Here is a 20,000-nt window from a genome sequence, read left to right on the forward strand (position 1 = left end):
ATTGTATTTTCATACTTTATTAATTATCAATTTATCATTTCTAAATGAAGTATTGCATTATTTACAAACCGGTTATTTGGGAGTTGTCAGTGGTTCATAAGATCACTTAGAAAGTGTAAGTAAATGATTAATAAACTGTTTAAATACATATTATTATTCAGACATATAGTAATAGTTACTTAGTGTGTTAATAAATGGTTTATTAACATGTATTTCTACTGTAATTCATGATTAATTCAGGTAGTTATAAAGCATTTAGTAGTGGTCAGTTCACTATTTTGTGAGCTCATCTAAAGTGAGGACTAGTTATGCCTTGTAAAGCATTTATAAAGGAGATTTTATCATTTTGTTTCCTTTTTCTGTTTAGAAGATAACTGAGTCTTTAAATCTCCTTTATAAATGATGTTTAGAAGAAAACTGAGTCTTTAAATCTCCTTTATAAATGATGTTTAGAAGATAACTGAGTCTTTAAATCTCCTTTATAAATGATGTTTAGAAGAAAACTGAGTCTTTAAATCTCCTTTATAAATGTTTTACAAGGCATAACTAGTCCTCACTTTAGATGAGCTCACAAAATAGTTAACTGACCACTACTAAATGCTTTAAAACTCCTGAATCTACAACATTTACTCACACTTTATAAGTGATCTTATTAATCAATGACAACACCTTGTTTGTAAATAATGGTAAATAATGTAACTGGTTTGCAAATAATGCTATACTTCATTTGGAAATGATAAATTGATCATTAATAAAGTATGAAAATACAATTATTAAATACATTATAGATATGCTTATAAATCAAGAATAAAGCATTTATAGCCGTATTTATAAACTGCTTATTAATGTCTATTAATGCTTTATAAATGATGAATTAACTGTTTAGTAATGCTTAACTAATGATTAATAGCGTGCAGTTATTATAAAGTGTTACCCCGGGGGAATTAATCTAAATTAAGCTAAAAAAGCTAAATTATCTGCCAATGGGGTAAGAGAAATATTTAAATTAACATTATTTTTCTTACCCCATTGGCAGATAATTTAGCTTTTTCCCCCGGAAAACAGGACATCATATCTTAAGTCATTTTAATCATCTAGTTAATGCATCTTGATTTAAGAATTTTTAGATATTTGGACTGGAAACCAGACAAAAATACTTTTTTTTTTTTGCAGTGCTGCTCTGGTTTACCGTAACACAGAATACTAAACCCAAACCAAACCGAACCAAAAACCAGAGTTCCCAGAGTTCCTTTAATGAAAGAAATATCAGGTCATCAATAAAGAGTCCGCCTGGAGTCCATCAGCGAGCGCGTTTGCGGTGCATGAATATTTTTAAGATTTATTTTCCTTCTCTTGGCCTTGGTTTAGTGTTTGGCAGATCGTTCATAACATGGTTGACTCACTGATTAACAGCGCATACCTGAAGCAGTGAGTGAATGGAACAAACCGCAGGCGCGCAGTGACAGAAGCGCTCGCGACCCGCGCAGAACACTCAGATTTAAGGCCGTTTAATCCGCTAAAACATTGCAGAAAGTAGCAGCGAGTATTTTTCATTGCTGAATTAGTGCAGTAAATAATGCCGTCTGGTTTCCATTCTAGGTTTTGGGGGGTTTGATTTTATTTAGGATAAAAAGTCATCGTTTGCGGAAGAGAGGGAACAAATTAACTCCAGGTTTCACCGACGGAGAGAGAGCCAGGCTTTTTATTGTTTTGTTTTGCTAATTTCTTTTCTTTTTTTTATATATATATCACAGTTTGTTCTCCACCAGATTTCGGCCTTGATGCACTGCAAGTCTGTGATGTTTCTTCAGAAAAGGAGGAAAAGAGAATTAAACTGAATGAAACCTTATTGTAAAGTGATGCAATTAATGAAAAACAATAATCATCTTGTTTTCCTGCATATCTAAACATTCTTACATTACAAGACAAATATTTGTGAACGGAGTAAGAAAAATAATCTTGTTTTCCCTTTGAATTAAGTTTATTTTTATGACCTCATTAGCAGATATTTTATTCTTGTTTTAATCTTAAACTTACTTAATTGTAATATTTTGAATATCATCAGTCATTGTTCATCTCCAGTAAATGTATCTTGATTTAAGAATGTTTCGATATTTGTGCTGGAAAACAAGACAGAAACACTGAGGAAGAACATCATTTATTGCAGTGCATTAACTAATAACTTTTGTTTTTAAAGATGCATTAGTAAACGTTGAGATTAACATTAACTAAGGTTATGAAATGCTGTAGAAGTGTTGTTCATTGTTAGTTCATGTTAACTAACTAATTTTAAAAATGTAAAGTATTGTTTACCAATATTTGTAATATATCAAATCATGCACTTTAAAAAACAACTATTGTTCCGATTGGTTATCACAACTTAAAATTTAACATTAGAATAAGTAATAATGTGTTGTTTCAGCTTAAAGTGTTTGTGCTTGACTTAAAATTTTAAGTTTAGTTAACTTCAGTTTAGTTTAGTTGGATATTTCAACAGCTTTTAAGTCAAGCACAAACACTTTAAGTTGAAACAACACATTATCATTTCTTTTGCATGCACAGTGTGTAAATCCGAGAGCTGAAATGTTTTTTTGAACATCTTTGTGAAACACGTCTGCGCCGGTCCTGGGGTTTTTGCTGCCTCTTTAATTGTTTTCTATATTGTGTGGTGACAGAAATTAAGTAGGTGGGAATGATATTTAATTAAAAAAGGTAACAAACGGGCCTTTTAGAGCTCTGAAACTATGCAGAGAGTCGCTCGGGTGAAGACATGCTCACACTCGCCAGGTAATCTGCAAATTATGCTCGCCCGCAGCGCAGGTTGTGTCCAATAATTAAGAGTTTTGAGGAAATAAAAAGATTATTAACTTGCTGCTGCTTGCTTTGCACTTGAGTGAGACTCATGCGTTCTCCGTCCACCAGCGGACCTCACACACGCCGACATGTGATTCCAATAAAAGCGCATAAAGTCTCTGTTAGCGTCGCATGTTTTGCTGTTCTCAGTCGCCGCCGGTCACGTATAATGCGATCGAGCTGAAACCTTCTGATCATGTGCATTTAAAAAGACAAGATGGGCTTTATTTAATGATGTCGTTGAGTGATGTTTCTCCTGTGACATCAGATTTATAATGTATTCTAATGAACAGCCCTAGAGCCGTAATAATGAGCGAGTCAGACCTCAGCTTTCTGCCAAATGACTGATCGGGTTTCAGCGAACCGTCCTTACGGCATTTATTTCATTTACAATGTGTTTGACACTCTCAATGAGAAAGAAATAAGCAAAGACGTCAAACGTATGAGAACTTTGACAAATTGTGCTGTTCGTGTGGGAGCTGTTTGCTTTTCAGATCAGCTGGTCATAATTAAATCAATACTTCGAGCGACTCGTGGAGCTGGAGAAAGTAGATTAAAACACTTTTGAAGAGGGAGATTTGTGTTTGAGACCATTAAGACTGTTAGTGTGCCATATTTAATGTTGGATTGTTATACAGTAAATGTCATGCTGAATCAAATTACACTCTATCCACTTAAAGTGAAGAAAAATTTAATTTTCATCCATAGTAAAGAATGTCGTCACATCATGAAAAATTCGTCCTGAAAGATTTTACTGACTGAAATGAAAGCCATAGGGGAGAGTGGGGTGATTTGTGCCAGGGGGGGAAGTAGTTCCACCCCTTGTTCTGGAAAACCATAGAATAATTTGGTCATGTGACCACATAATTTTGAAAAGCAATCAATTTTACTCATCCTCCAAAGAAGAGAGATACATGGCATGAGAGTTAAGCACATTTTAGTGCAAAAAACTGTTTTTTCCCTTTCAAAGTAAATTTTCTATGATTAAGGTTTTTTGATTGTAGTGTCTGGACAATTATAGACAAGTTTGAAAACATTTCACACATGTTTTAGTGCTTTAGTAGGCTACACAATGAGTCTATACAGTTAGCATGATGTTAGCTCTTAACTGCTGGATCATGCTAATTATTCAAACTTGTGGGTCTGGGGTGATTTGTGCCAAAGGGCATGGGGTAAGTTGTGCCAGATCCAGACCACCTAGAGACCTACATACTCACAGGGGATAATCTTGAGAAGTGAGGAGATGGTCATGCCTCATCATTGTTTGACTTAGGCCTGTCTGATATTTGTTTAATTTAGCTAACACTGATTTCAGTTTTGAGTTTGCACTATGTTAATAAAGAGTTTTATTCAGTTTTTAAGTGGCCTAAGTCACAATAGGATGTTTAGAAATTAGCCTAGTAACTTTATTCTTATGTTACATAATTGACAGACAGCGTTCTGTCAACAGGCATCTATTGCCAAAGCCTTTTTTGCCTGAAATGAATCACAAATATCATATATTGTGTTGCTATGGTGCTCTAAATGGTTGCTAGGGCGTAGCTTGATAGCTTCACAATGATCCTGAGAGACTGATTGGTCGTCTGAGTAAAATGAGCCCACCCCCTTGTCTCTGTGACACTGTGATCCAGAGTTGTGTTCAATACAAAATCCCTATGCAATTGACCATAGTAGGAAAAACGCATGCTATGGTATTCCAGGGTGACAATATCTAAATAAACCTTAAATTAGTCATTTTGTATTGAATTTGTCTTGCTTTCATATAGCATACGGTTCATAACAGTAAAATGTTCTGTTTTACTTCAGAAAGCACTGGCACAATTTACCCCAACATATTTCCCCAAAAGGCACAACTTACCCCGCACCAGGGGCAAGTTGTGCCATGAGACCACTTTTTTCCCAAAAGCTATATTTCTGAAACTATTTATTTCAGATCCAAAGTTATTATTCTCAGGGATGCACAACATCCTGAAATACATGTACATCCTTAAGTTGAAGGCATTACTGTCATGGCCTCACTTTAAAGTCACTTTGAGTAAAAACTGGCACAACTCACCCCACTCTCCCCTACACTATATTTCTTAACATTGTCGCTTAAATGATGGTTAATGAGTGTTTTTGGTTAAAAAAAATATTAAACACATCTGATTCTTTGACAACCGATCGTATCTTCATTGATGCTTACTAGAACAAAATGGCCGACATTTAAATCTCTTAATCAAACTAAACAAAACAAAACCGGATGACATTTAAATCTCTTAATAAAACTAAACAAAACAAAACCGGACGACATTTAAATCTCTTAATAAAACTAAACAAAACAAAACCGGACGACATTTAAATCTCTTAATAAAACTAAACAAAACAAAACCGGACGACATTTAAATCTCTTAATAAAACTAAACAAAACCGGACGACATTTAAATCTCTTAATAAAACTAAACAAAACCGGGTGACATTTAAATTTCTTAATAAAACTAAAAACCGGTCGACATTTAAATCTCTTAATAAAACAAAACTGAACAATATTTAAATCTATACTAGAAAAAAAGGTGACACTTAAATCTCTTTATTGTACAAAACCGAACAACATTTAGATCCTGCTCTATGCTAAAGCACTAAGGCATTATAGACGTAACAGTATACATTTCTGTAAAGCTGCTTTTGAAACCTTGTGTCTTTCTTTGACAGCTCTTGATCAGCCAGAGTCAGGAGCGCCACTGCTGCCGACTCGAATGTGATGTTAATGTCGAATATCAAACGAATGTGATGTTATTGAACCAGTAACTCTTGTTGTTTTAAAGGCCTGCGATCCACACCACCATCATCAGGTCAAGCTCCCAGTGTGTCGTCCAGCAGCACCACTGTATTCCAGCAGCCGGAGAAAGGTAAAGGCATGCTGGGAAATTACTGATCACATGATCTCCGATGACATGGGTCGTTCTGTTTTATATAAATGTAGCAGATTTAAAGGGGTGGTTGATTATGATTTGACTTTTCTAACTTTAGTTAGTGTGTAATGTTGCTGTTTGATCATAAACAACATCTGCAAAGTTACAACGCTCAAAGTTCAAAGCAAAGGGAGATATTTGCTTTTAAAGAAATCGCTTTTTAAGGACTACAACAAACGGCTGGTAGAGACTACACCACATTCCTCCCGGGTTAGTGACATCACCAACCCTAAAATTTACATAAACCCCGCCCCCTGAACACGATTTATAGATTATCAAGACAGAATATGCTAATCAATGACTAGAAGATAACTACACATAAACTACATAAACTCATCAACTAACCATTCAGAAATGTTGTATTCTACACTTCTTCTTGAGTCTCTCCATCTTTGTCTCCGCCCCCTGTGCCGGGAGCAGCAGCTCATTTGCATTTAAAGGGACAGACACAAAAAAAAACGTTGCGTTTTTGCTCACCCTCAAAAAGTGACAATTTTAACATGCTATATTAAAATATCTGTGGGGAATTTTGAGCTAAAACTTCACACACACACTCTAGGGACATCAGAGACTTATTTTACATGTTGTGAAAAGGGCATTATACCACCCCTTTAAAATCACTGTAACATACAGCCTGTTTGCTTTAAAGCTGCAGTGTGTGATGTTTAGCGGCATCTAGTGGTGAGGTTGTGAATTGCACCCAACAGAAGTTACGGTGGCCGACAGGAAAATATATCGTCGTCTGAGACGGCAGAGAGTAGCCAGTCAAACAAGGTTTCTTTACAAAGATAAATTAAGAAATGATGTCCACTTAATTATTCAGTAAAACGATGTTATTGCGAATATTATCGTTACTTGTTCATCACTGTGTCAGTGTTTTATTCGCTGACTTTAGCTAGCTTCTTTGCACAAAGAACAACATAGTGACGAACCATCGTGGTGTGTGTAGAGAGAAATGGCTCATTCTAAGGTAATAAAAACATAACGGTTCATTAAGTAACGTCTTTATACACCACTGAAGACATAGTTATGTATGATATTGCATTTCTGTCAACAGATCCTCCTAAATATTACACACTGCACCTTTAATAAAGCAGCTGCAACATTCAGTATTGATAATAGCATCAGAATAAACAATAATTTAGAACTACATCGAATCTTTTACTGTGTTCCAGATCCAACAGGACAAGGTCATCTCGCAACGGCCCTCATCATCGCAATGTCCACCATCTTCATCATGGCGATCGCTATAGTGATGATCATAATGTTCTACATCCTGAAGGCCAAACCCAGCGGACAAGGTTAGATCGCATAACTCAATCATACAGTTCAATCAGCTCAGAGGAAATGCACTGTGAAAAATCATTAACTGAAATAATGTTATTTTACTAAATTACTAAAATCTCTTTTTACCTTTGTAATATCGACTGACAACCACATGATGAATCAAAGTTGCAATAAACATTAATTTAACAACATAATAAAACCTTAATGTACATAACTGATGAGAAGAAAGTTATTTCAATCAAAAAAAATCAAATGTGACCTGTGCATTTAACAATATTTTACTGATGAAGAGCCTGCGTGCTCGAAACGTAACATACGCTATGCGATAGTTGTCTTGAAAATAAATATTTTTGATAATTTTGGAGCTTAGGTGTTGCCGACTTTATACTTTATTATTTACCTGTAAAATTACATGAAATGTCCCATTAGATCTAATGCAGATTTTCACTTTATACAGTAAAGTGAGGGAACCTACTGTTAACTAATTATCAGTCTTTTAAATTACGATTATTATTACAGTGTACAATTTGGCTTTTCAAAACATTTGCTTCGCTTTAAAGCAGCTTCAGGGTAATAAACATGTGTGAGAAACAAATATGAGACACATTAAAGCTCTAAAAGACAATTCAACAATTGTGACAAAACAAAATGTTATTATTTAGTAGTGCGTTTCTCCTCTCGAATCCATCATGAAGCTGTGTGTGAGTGTGTGTGTGTGTGTGATAGTGAGCGTGTGTGTGTGTGTGTGTGAGTGAGCGTGTGTGTGTGTGTGTGTGTGTGTGTGTGTGTGTGTGTGAGTGAGTGAGCGTGTGTGTGAGTTAGTGAGCGTGTGTGAGCGAGCGTGTGTGTGTGTGTGTGTGTGTGTGAGCGAGCGTCTATGAGTGAGCATGTGTGTACATGTGAGAGTGTGTGAGAGTGTGCGTGTGTGAGTATGTGTGAGTGTGTGTGTGTGTTAGTGTGTGTGTGTATGTGTATGTGTGACTGAGCAGCATGTGTGTACATGTGAGAGAGTGTGTGTGAGTGTGCGTGTGTGAGTATGTGTGTGTGCGTGTGCGTGTGTGAGTATGTGTGTGTGTGTGTGTGTGTGTGTGTATGTGTGAGTGAGCAGCATGTGTGTACATGTGAGAGAGTGTGTGTGAGTGTGCGTGTGTGTGTGAGCGTGTTTGAGTATGTGTGTGTGTGCGTGTGCGTGTGCGTGTGTGTGTGAGTATGTGTGTGTGCGCGCGTGTGTGTGTATGTGTGAGTGAGCAGCATGTGTGTACATGTGAGAGAGTGTGAGTGTGTTCGTGTGTGTGAGTGTGCGTGTTTGAGTGTGTGTGTGTGTGCGTGTGAGTGTGCGTGTGTGAGTATGTGTGTGCGCGCGCGTGTGTGTGTGTGTGTGTGTGTGTGTGTGTGTGTGAGTGTGTGTGTGTGTGTGTGTGTGTGTGTGTGTGTGTGTGTGTGTGTGTGTGTGTGTGTTGAGTATGTGTGTGTGTGCGTGTGCGTGTGTGTGAGTGCGTGTGTGTGTGTGTGTGTGTGTGTGTGTGTGTGTGTGTTTGAGTATGTGTGCGTGTGCGTGTGTGTGAGTGCGTGTGTGTGTGTGTGTCTCAACGTTCCTCATAAATGATGAGTGTTCATCACCCACAGGGAAACTCTGACCACAGTTTGAGGCTTTCTGCTCGACATTTACTTGATCATTGCCATATTTCAAAGTCTTTCTTATTGCTCCAGTCATTTAATGAACAACAGTGTGTTGTGGAGCTAACCAAACACGTTTCTTTCCCAGCATGCTGCTCTGGACAAATAATAAAGACTGTGGAAGCCCAAACAAACAAGCAGGAGGAGAAGAAAGAGGTTCAAGGTGAGAGAACGCTTCGTTTGACACTCCGGGCGGCATCTTTAGGTGTTAAACTGCTAAAATAACATTTCCTGCTTGAATGTTGATTATTCTCCTCATATTCTCCATTGTTGCGGCTCCTCTCTTCCCAGTCTGTCAGTAACGCTCTGTTTACTTCCTGTCTCTATGAAGCCCCTCCCTCTGAAAAGCACACTGTGCTCTGATTGGTCAGCTGGAGCAGTGTGTTGTGATTGGTCGAGCGCTTCGAGCGTGTTTGGGAAATGTCCCTCCCCTAATTACCATAACCGCCTATTTCAACCATAGACTGTAAAAAAATATGGCTAGTGTCCGTGATGTCACCCATTGGTTTCTGAAGAGCATTTCTGAAGCCCAAAGTGGGCGGAGCCGGCCGTCGCCATCTTGGCCCAGATAACCGAAAATGGGCAAAAAGGCGGATTAGCTGAGGTGACGTGACGCTAACACACAGCAGACAAACATCTAGTAGTTACATCAGCGGCAAGCCACCTGTCACTCAAGTGGCCACGCCCTTAATTATGCTGAACTTTAAGGCTTAATATAATTTAAACCGATGAGTTATAAAAAAATTCACCCCTCGTACAGTCGTCATGAAGGGCAAAATTAGCTATATAGACCAAAACCACTTTTTGCACCAGGCTGTGTAAACACTTTTTTCTGCTGTAAAGTTGAGCATTTTAACATGGGGGTCTATGGGATTGACTCTCTTCTGCAGCCGGTCTCTAGTGGCCAGTCGATGAACTGCAGTTTAAGTCACTTCAGTGTTGGATTCAAGAGAGAGACTGGCAGATTACCGCTTAGTTTCAACACACTACTAACTAACTCAACCAGGCCCCGCCCCTTTATTTTAATTTAATTATTTAAATGAGGAATATTGTGACGTATTCGTTCCCGGAAGAAACTCAAGACCACAATGGAGGCGTTTCAGGGAGTTCAGAAACACTGACACTGATATAGAGAAGAACTCACTTTTTCCTGCTCAAACTGCAACATTACACACTAAAAACAGAAGAACATGCAGAAAAGCAGAGCAGGAGCGCTTTAAGAGGATCTGACGGGTCGAGGTGAACGCTCATCAGACCTCCAGCGCTCATACTAGAGCGATCATCAGGAATGTTGCGTTCTCGCTGACGGCACTGAATGTTTTCAACACGTCTCTACATTCATCCCCTCAAAATTACATTCAGAAATGACAGTTTCACTCTCTCTCACTGCGGCTCGTTTAGTGTTCAATCGCTCGCTCTAAAGCCCCGTCCACACCAAGGACGATCAATAGCAGAGTCCACACTACAACTATTATGATAACAGCACAGAGAAACAATATTATTGGAATCACTTTCAGAATTATTTTTTTTCCAGCTGATGAACGATAAAACTGACAGCCAATCAGAATCCATCCTGCTTTAAAGAGCTGGAGCATTAACGACAAACCTGAAGCTTTTAATAAACAGAACAATATGGACGCTGATATAGTTATCGTTATCTTTATAATTATTGTTCTCGGTGTAAACGGGCCTCAAGACGAGTTGAAATACATAGCGCACTTAAATATTTTTAATAGGGCTGTCAAACGATTAATCGCATCCAAAATAAAAGTTTGTTTTTACATAATACATGTGTGTGTATGGAGTATAATTATTTTCTATATATAAATACACACACATGCATATATATTTAAGAAAAATGTGTTATTTATATATAAAATATGTATATATAATATAAATTATATATAATATAAATATATATACACAGTATATACATGCAAATATTTCTTAAATATATACATGCATGTGTGTGTATTTATATATAGAAAATAATTATACACCGTACACACACATATATTATGTAAAAACAAACTTTTATTTTGGATGCGATTAATCGCGATTAATCATTTGACAGCCCTAATTATTAATAATTTTTATTATTAATATTAATGGCGAAACCAAAGTGAATAAAGAAATAAAGCTTTTTTAAGACAAAAAATCTAAAAATGCATTCTCAAATCCATAAATCTCTGAATAAAACGTCTTTTTACATTAAAAACAGCGCAGTCCAATAAAATATGTTTTGAGTTATGAGTTTTATGCATGAATTATGAATTCTTTATGCATTATGCATTCTTAAAAATTTAATACATTCAAGTTCCTGATCAGAATACAAACAACTACATTTGCATATACGCTGTTATCCAAAGCTCTGGATCTGCTGAACTAAACTGATCTGAGCTGGAAATGACAAAAGTCTAATAAATGTTGAGCCGATCTTACATGTATTCCGGTATTATTATAAGTGGCTTAGCTGAGAATATCCGGTGGGAATTACCGTGGGAATTAACGCCTGTACAGTAGGTGTTCGCTCATCCCGTCTGAACCCGGATTAATGTTGAGACGTACAGTAACATTCATTCATCTGCTTTTCTTTTGCTTTAATCTTTAACTTTCAGGGCTTTTAAATGTTGATATCATTCATTAGTCTGCATGATTCATCAAAATAAAACCAGACTCATGATAGGGCTCGGTACAACTATTAAATTGCTACGGCTGCAATTTAATTTAATTTAATAAATATATGCACATATAAAAAAACACAGTGCATATATGTAAATGTATGTTCATTTACACGCGAGCCGCTCATGATCCAATGACGGTTCAATATATTATTTTTCTTAAATACTTTACTTTTTTTATTTTACACTGAAATATTGCAATAGTTATATTTCCTGTTTTGTTTTTATTTAATCATTTTTAGATATTTTTTAATAATGATGATAATAATAATAATATTTATGATAATTAGTATTATTAATAATAATATTATTATTAACATCATTATTATTTTTAACATGATTGTTAATATTATTCATATTATTGTTGTTATTATTATGATTAATATTATGAAAATTATTTTTATTGTATTATTATTCTGAACATTATTATTAACATTATTTATATTATTATTATTAATATTATAATTATTAACATTTTTGGTGTTGTTATGATTATTTTATTAACATTATTATTATTATTATTGTCATCATCATCAATATTATAATTATCATAATTAACATTATTATTATTATTGTTATTTTATAACCAAATTGATATACATTTTATCACAATATTTTGGCCAAATTGAGAAGCTCGACAAAGAAACATATATAATACATTTTTTTTTTTTTTTATTGCAAACTAATTTTATCTGGAAAAATAAAATAAAATCACAATTAGATTTTCCCCCAAATCATGCAGCTCTATTTTCCACCATGATATTTCATCCCTTCACATCTGTAATATTGGTTATATAGTTCTCATGGCTGATATTTTGGCCCCTTCATGTTCTTGATCTCATCTTGACAGTTTTTGAAATCTGATCTGAAATTAACGAGAACGTCTCTGATCTTTAATCACTGTCTTTCCAGAAAACGTCGTGATCTTTGCGGAGAAGGATGAATTTGATAAGCTCAAGCCTTCATCTCCAAAACCAGTAAAGAGGTGAGTCTTCACACACAGCGTCAGTGGCGCTTAAACACAGTTATTACACAACTCTGTGGAATACTTGATTCTGATTGGTCAATCGCACATCCAGCTCATTAAAACTCTGATTAACATGGAAAAGATACATTTTATCACGCGTCGCGTCGCATGTAGTTAGGACACGGTGTATTATGTTTGCATATATTGAGGAAACATACTCGTTTCTTTGAAAAACACTTCTTTTACTCAGTTATTTTACTTTGAAATGTGCGTTTCCGTGCTGGGATGTTTGTTATTGCATTGGTCTGTGATACTGCATGTTGCCAATTTTCAATGTCCATTGCGCTCGTTCCTGTTGTGTGTGCTCAAACTGGCAACCCACGTGAGCGTCGAGTCGAGTCTGAGGAGGCGGGAGAAACAACGATCTTCGATATTTAAAAAATTGGACTGCAGTTCCTATTTCGGCCACTAGTTGTCAATCTTACAGACTGCACCTTTAAAGGCCTCGCACACAGAGCCGTCGAGCCTGAGAGAATGTGCCAGTCTCTCCGCCACCGCAAGACGTGTTTGAGCAGCGACTCAGACTGGAAACATTATGTGTCTCACACACGGATGAAGTCGATGAACACAGATAAAGCCTGAGGAGATCTTCATCTTCATCTCAGACAAACACAATCAAGTGTGTGATAATTACGCGGCGGCGCAGCCAAAATCCGCCAGGTGAAATAGTTCTAAAAATAATCATAAAAACACAAGACGACACCTTTATGCCTCAAACCTTTTTTGAGGTGAAGCAAAAGCTTGAGTTAAGAAGTAAAAGTGCTTTCCTGAAAACTAGGGGTGCAAAAATACATCACAATACAAATATGAAACATGTATTGTGTATAGTTCACCCAAAATGAGAAAAATGTAAGTTTACAGAGTTTTAGTGTCAGTTCTACATTAAACTACTGTATATAATGTTGAATATAATGTATAATAATGCAATGGGGGAATATTTGTGTGTCCTGATAATGCCAAATGTCTGATGTTACCAGTAAAAAGTGGCCTACATTATTTTAAATACATCTAGTCAGAGTGAAATCATATTCATCTAAAATAATTCTGTATTTTCATCTTCAGAATCATGAATATTGTTATTCTGGTGTCTCTATTGTCCTGTGCTTTGGGTTTCAGCACAAGTCCAAGACTATTCATTTACACACCAATGTAATATCAAATTTAGCATTTTAATCAACAGTTTTACCTTTTATCATATGTCTTGGAGTATCGCAATAATATGTTATCGTGAGTTCAGTATCGTGATATGTATCGAATCGTGACATGAGGGTCTCGTTACACCCCTAGTGAATGCTAAACGCTAGTTAAATGAGAAGTTAATAAATGTTTGTACTGTAGATGATGTAATATATGAGTAGTGCAGCGAGAGTTATAGACGTGAGATGCGAGAGCCAAACCAGCGCCGGTATCGAGTGTCTGAAAACAATGACATTCTGTGCGCGTCTCTGAGCCGTCTTTGTGTTTGGAGGCTCTTCCGGGGAAATGTAACTGTGATCTGGAAACAACAGGCTAGTCAGAGCATATAAACCACCAAGAGTCTAAATCAGGCTCTTCCAGCAGCTTCACTCCGAGGAATAAACTCTGGTTAAACTCTGAGGACTGTCAAACAACAGTAAAATAATGACCATATTTCAGTATCGATCCGCTACACTAGTGGACTAAAGTGATGTTTGCTTTTAAAGGGACGGTTCAGAGTAAAATCAGCCTAGGGTCCTGTGCACCATGACCTCGAGCCAAACCCCCCCAGAAGCCTTTATTCCCTTGGTTGAACATTATTAAAGTTAGAGCTTATTTAGAGAGATCAGCCGGATGGCTTAGTGCAGGCGCTAATGGATCCAAGGCTGAATCTGGTAAATTACCGCACTAATAATGCCCAGAATGGCACCAAACTTCTACAGTCGTACAAACAGGTTCTGTCCTCATAAAACGAGGCATTGGAAAGTTTGTAAGTACATCCGGAGTTTATTTAAATAACACTTGCCTGACGGCTAATGCTACCGCTAACCCGGACGTCGACGTCACTTCAGTGATTTGGGAAAAGCCTGTTAAAGTCCTGCAGAAAGCGATCATAAGGATGGAGTGTAACGACGCCCAGTTCCAGGAATGCACTAATATTTTGTTGGTAGTGCCAGTTTATAACAATTATTAGTTAACAGTAAGTTGTCAACACTTACTAATTTTGCACAACACTTACTTACAACACATAATTTTAGACTTTTATGGGCTTTTTTTGCCCATATTTTTTGAACCATCCCTTTAATGACCCTACAAGATTGATTTAACCATCAAAATATTTTAAATATGAGGGAAGAACAAAGCACTGATCTTGGTTAAGGTATTTACTGTATCTGACAAAATTATTTAGGAAAAAAAATAACAGCAAACTACAGCAACATGTTTAATTTTACTGTGCAAAAAATAAAAATTGCATTGAGAAACAAAAGGCTGAGAGGAAAAAGCAAACATTGACTACAGCATTATCAGTTATTAATATCTCGATGGTTCTCTTGATTTTGCATGCGTTCATAATTTCTTTGTATGACAGCCTGGATAAAAATGATGTCGGCACAATTTGTAACCTCATAAAAAGACTCAAATGCAAGGATGCGCACGCGGAGCCAGACATACACCAGGTGACCGATGTCAATGCCCATTCTAGATGGATTGTGAATTAAACCAATAACGTTACTCGTTTTCTGAGCAAGCGCACTCCATCAATGGTTTTGTTCTGAAGGAGAAACAAGCGTATAGTGCGGGACTCGGCCGAGACCAACAAGACGAGTCCGAGACAACAGAAGTCCGGACTCTATCCCGAACACCAGCATCCGAACGCAAGAGAACATGCCGGCGTTTGAGTTTGTGATCTGGAACACTGAAGGCTTGTTCTGTTGCAGTGAGAACGACGCGTCGTCCGAGAACGAGCAGCTCTTGAGTCGCAGCATCGACAGCGACGAGGAACAAGCGCAGGACAAGCAGGGAGCCGCCGACCTGTGCCTTCTGTCTCTGGTGCATCTGACACGAGACAAGACCTGCTCCACACACACCATCAGCAACAACAACAACTGCAGCAGAGCCACGGGGGTCAGTGCACACACACACACACACACACACACACCATCAGCAACAACAACAACAACTGCAGCAGAGCCACGGGGGTCAGTGCACACACACACACACACACACCATCAGCAACAACAACAACTGCAGCAGAGCCACGGGGGTCAGTGCACACACACACACACACACACACACACACACACACACCATCAGCAACAACAACAACAACTGCAGCAGAGCCACGGGGGTCAGTGCACACACACACACACACACACACACACACACCATCAGCAACAACAACAACAACTGCAGCAGAGCCACGGGGGTCAGTGCACACACACACACACACACACACACACATCTCTTGTTCATCTATCTTTATGAGGACATTCATTGACACAATGCAATCTCTAGCCGCTTACCCTAACCTTACCCATCACAACTAAGTGCCTAACCCGACCCCTGACCCTAAACCGACCCTTAACCTCAGTATAACCTTATCCCTAAAACCAAGTCTTGACCCTCAAACAGGCCTTTAAAGACTCTCAGAAACTGAGGACCGGCCAACATGTCCTCACGTTACTCTCTTTGTCCTCACTCCAATGGTCTACAACTCAAACTGGTCCTCACAAAGATAGTTGTACAAGCACACACACACACACACACACACACACACATCAGATCATCTAAGTTGAAATTGACATAAAATGTCAAAATGGACAAATCATAATTATGACTTACTAAGTTGAAATTATGAGTCAAAATTGACATTCAAAGTCAAAATTGATTAATGATAATTATGACATACTAAGTCGGTTATGAGAGAAGATTCAAAATTGAGTTAAAAATGGGAAAATATGATTGAATTTCAACTTTTTATCTCATAATTTTGATTTACCATGGGCTTCGACTAACTCATAATTTTGACTTCCATCCATTTTGAATTTATTATGTTGCAATTATGACTTTTGACTTGGACTTTTGTATTGGCCATTATGAATAACTATGTTTAGAAAACAATAAACAATAAAATTCTCTCTGTTCTCCGTCTGAATCATCCAAACATGTCCCGTTTCTGCAGATTCACAGCAGAAGGAAAAAGATCCTGGACTTGTACACGAAAGCCTGCAGTGTTGCGGAGGGTGAGTGTGTGTCTTCACTGCAAACACACTCACACACACTGACTACACACTTCAGCTGCAGCTGGAGGAAAATATCAGACCTATGTGTTCATCCACTGGACAACTCACTTTATATTATACAGTACATGAAATCATGCAGAATTCATCTAGCCAATCAGAACATTAGAAGAGAAACAAGCAAGAGTTGCTCTTGTTGGCTAAAAAATTCCATTGATATGAAGTCAAATCAAATGCATTTTTTACTTTATTTATACAATAAATACATAACTCAAAATTAAATGTTTTGATTCAAAGGAATACTATGCTTTTGTAAAATAAACAGTTCTGGTATTATTATTATTACTGCTACATATATTTTAAAAATAATTTGTAAAATCATAATTTATAAATATATGATTTAAAAAGAATTCAAAATGTACTATTATTATTGCTACATTTAGTAAAACAATAATAATTTTAAATTAAAAAATAAGTAATAAAATAATAAATAAAACAAGTGATATTTAAAAATAATTTAAAATGTAATTGTTTGATTCGAATGAGATTTTTGTTACCTTTGTACAATAAACAGTTCTGGGGTACTGCTACTACTACTACTACTATTATTTTTATTATTATTATTACTACTACATTTATATAAAAAAACAATTAAGGGGTTTTAGATCATATTTTTTTTATTTGAGTTTAATAAAATTAAAAAATATAAAATAATTTAAATTTTTGTTACTTATGCACAAAAAAAAGAGTTCTGGTACTACTATTACTATTACTATTATTATTACTACTACATTTATTTTTAAAAAGAAATAATAATAATAATATTTTTTAAATAATTTAATATTAAAAAGTTCTGGTTCTGTTATTATATTTATTATTATTACTACAATTATTTTTTTAAATAAATGATAGTTCGTAAATAATTTTTAAAAGTGTAATAACAACAATAATTATGAAATAATAATATTTTTTGTTACTTTTGCACAATAAACAGTTCAAGTAAAGTGTTGGTTGAAAAAAACCTGCAGATGAATGTCTTTTCTGATGATGATGATGATGATGATGATGATGATGATGATGGATGATGATGATGATGATGTGTTTTACTCATTGGGCTCCATTTTAAGGATCTAAGCGCATGATCTAAAGCTCACGGCGCAGGTGCACTTACTGTGTGACCGAATCCACTTTTGCTAGTTTAACGACGGGAAAAATGGTCGGTGCTCCCGGTGCATGGTCCACAAGGGTCGTCCTTATTCTCTTAGGCCCCGATCACACCAAACACGTTTTTCAGGTTCGCAAATGCGAGGCGCACAACACTGGCCCGATCACACAGAACTGTGCGCTTCGTTTTTGTTGCTAGGCAACCATCGAATCAGCTGTCCTGTCAGTCAAGTAAACGTCAAATCAGCCTTTTATTAACTTTATTTACTTTCTGTTAACACTGTGGTAGTTACGGTTCGTGGAGTCGTTAAGCTCCTGGTAACCCGCGAGAGCACCACAAGTTTATCCTCCATCATCATCTCTCCGGGCGTTCAAAGCAACTGTAGCTTTCATCACTACAACGGAAGGCCCGCCTCTCCATTCATTCGATTGGACAGTGGAAAAAACACGATGATGTCGGGCGCTTTTTCCGCTCAGAGTTGCTTTTTTTTTCAACTGCAAAAACGCGAGGCGCCTGGGGCGCATAAACAGCTTATGTTGTTGTTGTTGATGTTGTTGTTGTTGTTGTTGATGTTGTTGTTGTTGATGTTGTTGTTGTTGTTGTTGTTGTTGATGTTGTTGTTGATGTTGTTGTTGATGTTGGTGATGTTGTTGTTGTTGTTGTTGTTGTTGTTGATGATGATGTTGTTGATGTTGTTGTTGATGTTATTGTTGTTGATGTTGTTGTTGTTGATGTTGTTGTTGTTGTTGTTGATGTTGTTGTTGTTGTTGATGTTGATGTTGTTGTTGATGTTGTTGATGTTGTTGTTGATGTTGTTGTTGTTGATGTTGTTGTTGTTGTTGTTGTTGTTGTTGATGTTGTTGATGTTGTTGTTGTTGTTGTTGTTGTTGATGTTGTTGATGTTGTTGTTGTTGATGTTGTTGTTGATGTTATTGTTGTTGATGTTGTTGTTTTTGATGTTGTTGTTTTTGATGTTGTTGTTGTTGTTGTTGTTGTTGATGATGTTGTTGTTGATGTTGTTGTTGTTGATGTTGTTGTTGATGTTGTTGTTGTTGATGTTGTTGTTGTTGTTGTTGATGTTGTTGTTGATGTTGTTGTTGATGTTGTTGTTGTTGTTGTTGTTGTTGTTGTTGTTGATGTTGTTGATGTTGTTGTTGATGTTATTGTTGTTGATGTTGTTGTTTTTGATGTTGTTGTTTTTGATGTTGTTGTTGTTGATGTTGTTGTTGTTGTTGATGTTGTTGATGATTATGTTGTTGTTGTTGTTGTTGATGATGTTGTTGTTGACCCGTGCAGGTCTGAGCCCGACGGAGCTGCCGTTCGACTGTCTGGAGCGCACCAGCCGGATGCTGAGCTCCACCTACAGCGCGGATAAAGCAGTGGTGAAGACGTGGCGGCACCTGGCGGAGAGCTTCGGGCTGAAGCGGGACGAGATCGGCGGCATGAGCGATGGCATGCAGCTCTTCGACCGCGTCAGCACCGCGGGTTACAGCATCCCGGACCTGCTGACCCGCCTCGTGCAGATCCAGCGGCTGGACGCCGTCGAGACCCTGTGCTCAGACATCCTCGGGGGCCCGGAGAACAGCGGCCCTTCATCAGGACCCCAGCACACGCTGACCTCACGCTGCGCTAGTGTCTGACACACACACACACACTCACACACCCTGTGCTCAGACATCCTCGGGGGCCCGGAGATCAGCGGCCCTTCTTCAGGACCCCAGCACACGCTGACCTCACGCTGCGCTAGTGTCTGACACACACACACACACTCACACACCCTGTGCTCAGACATCCTCGGGGGCCCGGAGATCAGCGGCCCTTCATCAGGACCCCAGCACACGCTGACCTCACGCTGCGCTAGTGTCTGACACACACACACACACTCACACACCCTGTGCTCAGACATCCTCGGGGGCCCGGAGAACAGCGGCCCTTCATCAGGACCCCAGCACACGCTGACGTCACGCTGCGCTAGTGTCTGACACACACACACACACTCACACACACACTCACACAAAGAATCCCATCGTCCTGCTGTGCCAGCGTCAAAATGGACAAATCATAATTATGACATACTAAGTTGTAATTATGACAGTCGAAATTGACAAAAAGTCAATTATGAGAGAAGAGTTGAAACTGCGATGAAGTCTGAATTATAATAAA

General features: G+C 37.6%; 1 protein-coding gene across 2 annotated transcripts in view; it reads left to right on the plus strand.

Annotated features, from left to right (window-relative positions):
• edar (ectodysplasin A receptor) overlaps positions 1-19,728 on the plus strand; it is a gene marked incomplete at its 5' end in the record, with an annotated part of 81,350 nt that extends 61,622 nt beyond the window's left edge. For both annotated transcript variants that reach the window (XM_079881857.1, XM_079881858.1), the window contains 7 exons: positions 5,658-5,741; positions 6,980-7,105; positions 8,857-8,931; positions 12,362-12,434; positions 15,371-15,557; positions 16,615-16,675; positions 19,134-19,728. In XM_079881857.1, the coding sequence (XP_079737983.1) occupies positions 5,658-5,741; positions 6,980-7,105; positions 8,857-8,931; positions 12,362-12,434; positions 15,371-15,557; positions 16,615-16,675; positions 19,134-19,477 (950 nt within the window). In that variant the 3' untranslated portion in view covers positions 19,478-19,728. The remainder of the gene's footprint in view (positions 1-5,657; positions 5,742-6,979; positions 7,106-8,856; positions 8,932-12,361; positions 12,435-15,370; positions 15,558-16,614; positions 16,676-19,133) is intronic.
• Positions 19,729-20,000: the final 272 nt, after the last annotated feature.

The sequence above is a fragment of the Squalius cephalus genome, assembly GCF_949319135.1.
Source record: "Squalius cephalus genome assembly, chromosome: 9".
NCBI lineage: Eukaryota > Metazoa > Chordata > Actinopteri > Cypriniformes > Leuciscidae > Squalius > Squalius cephalus.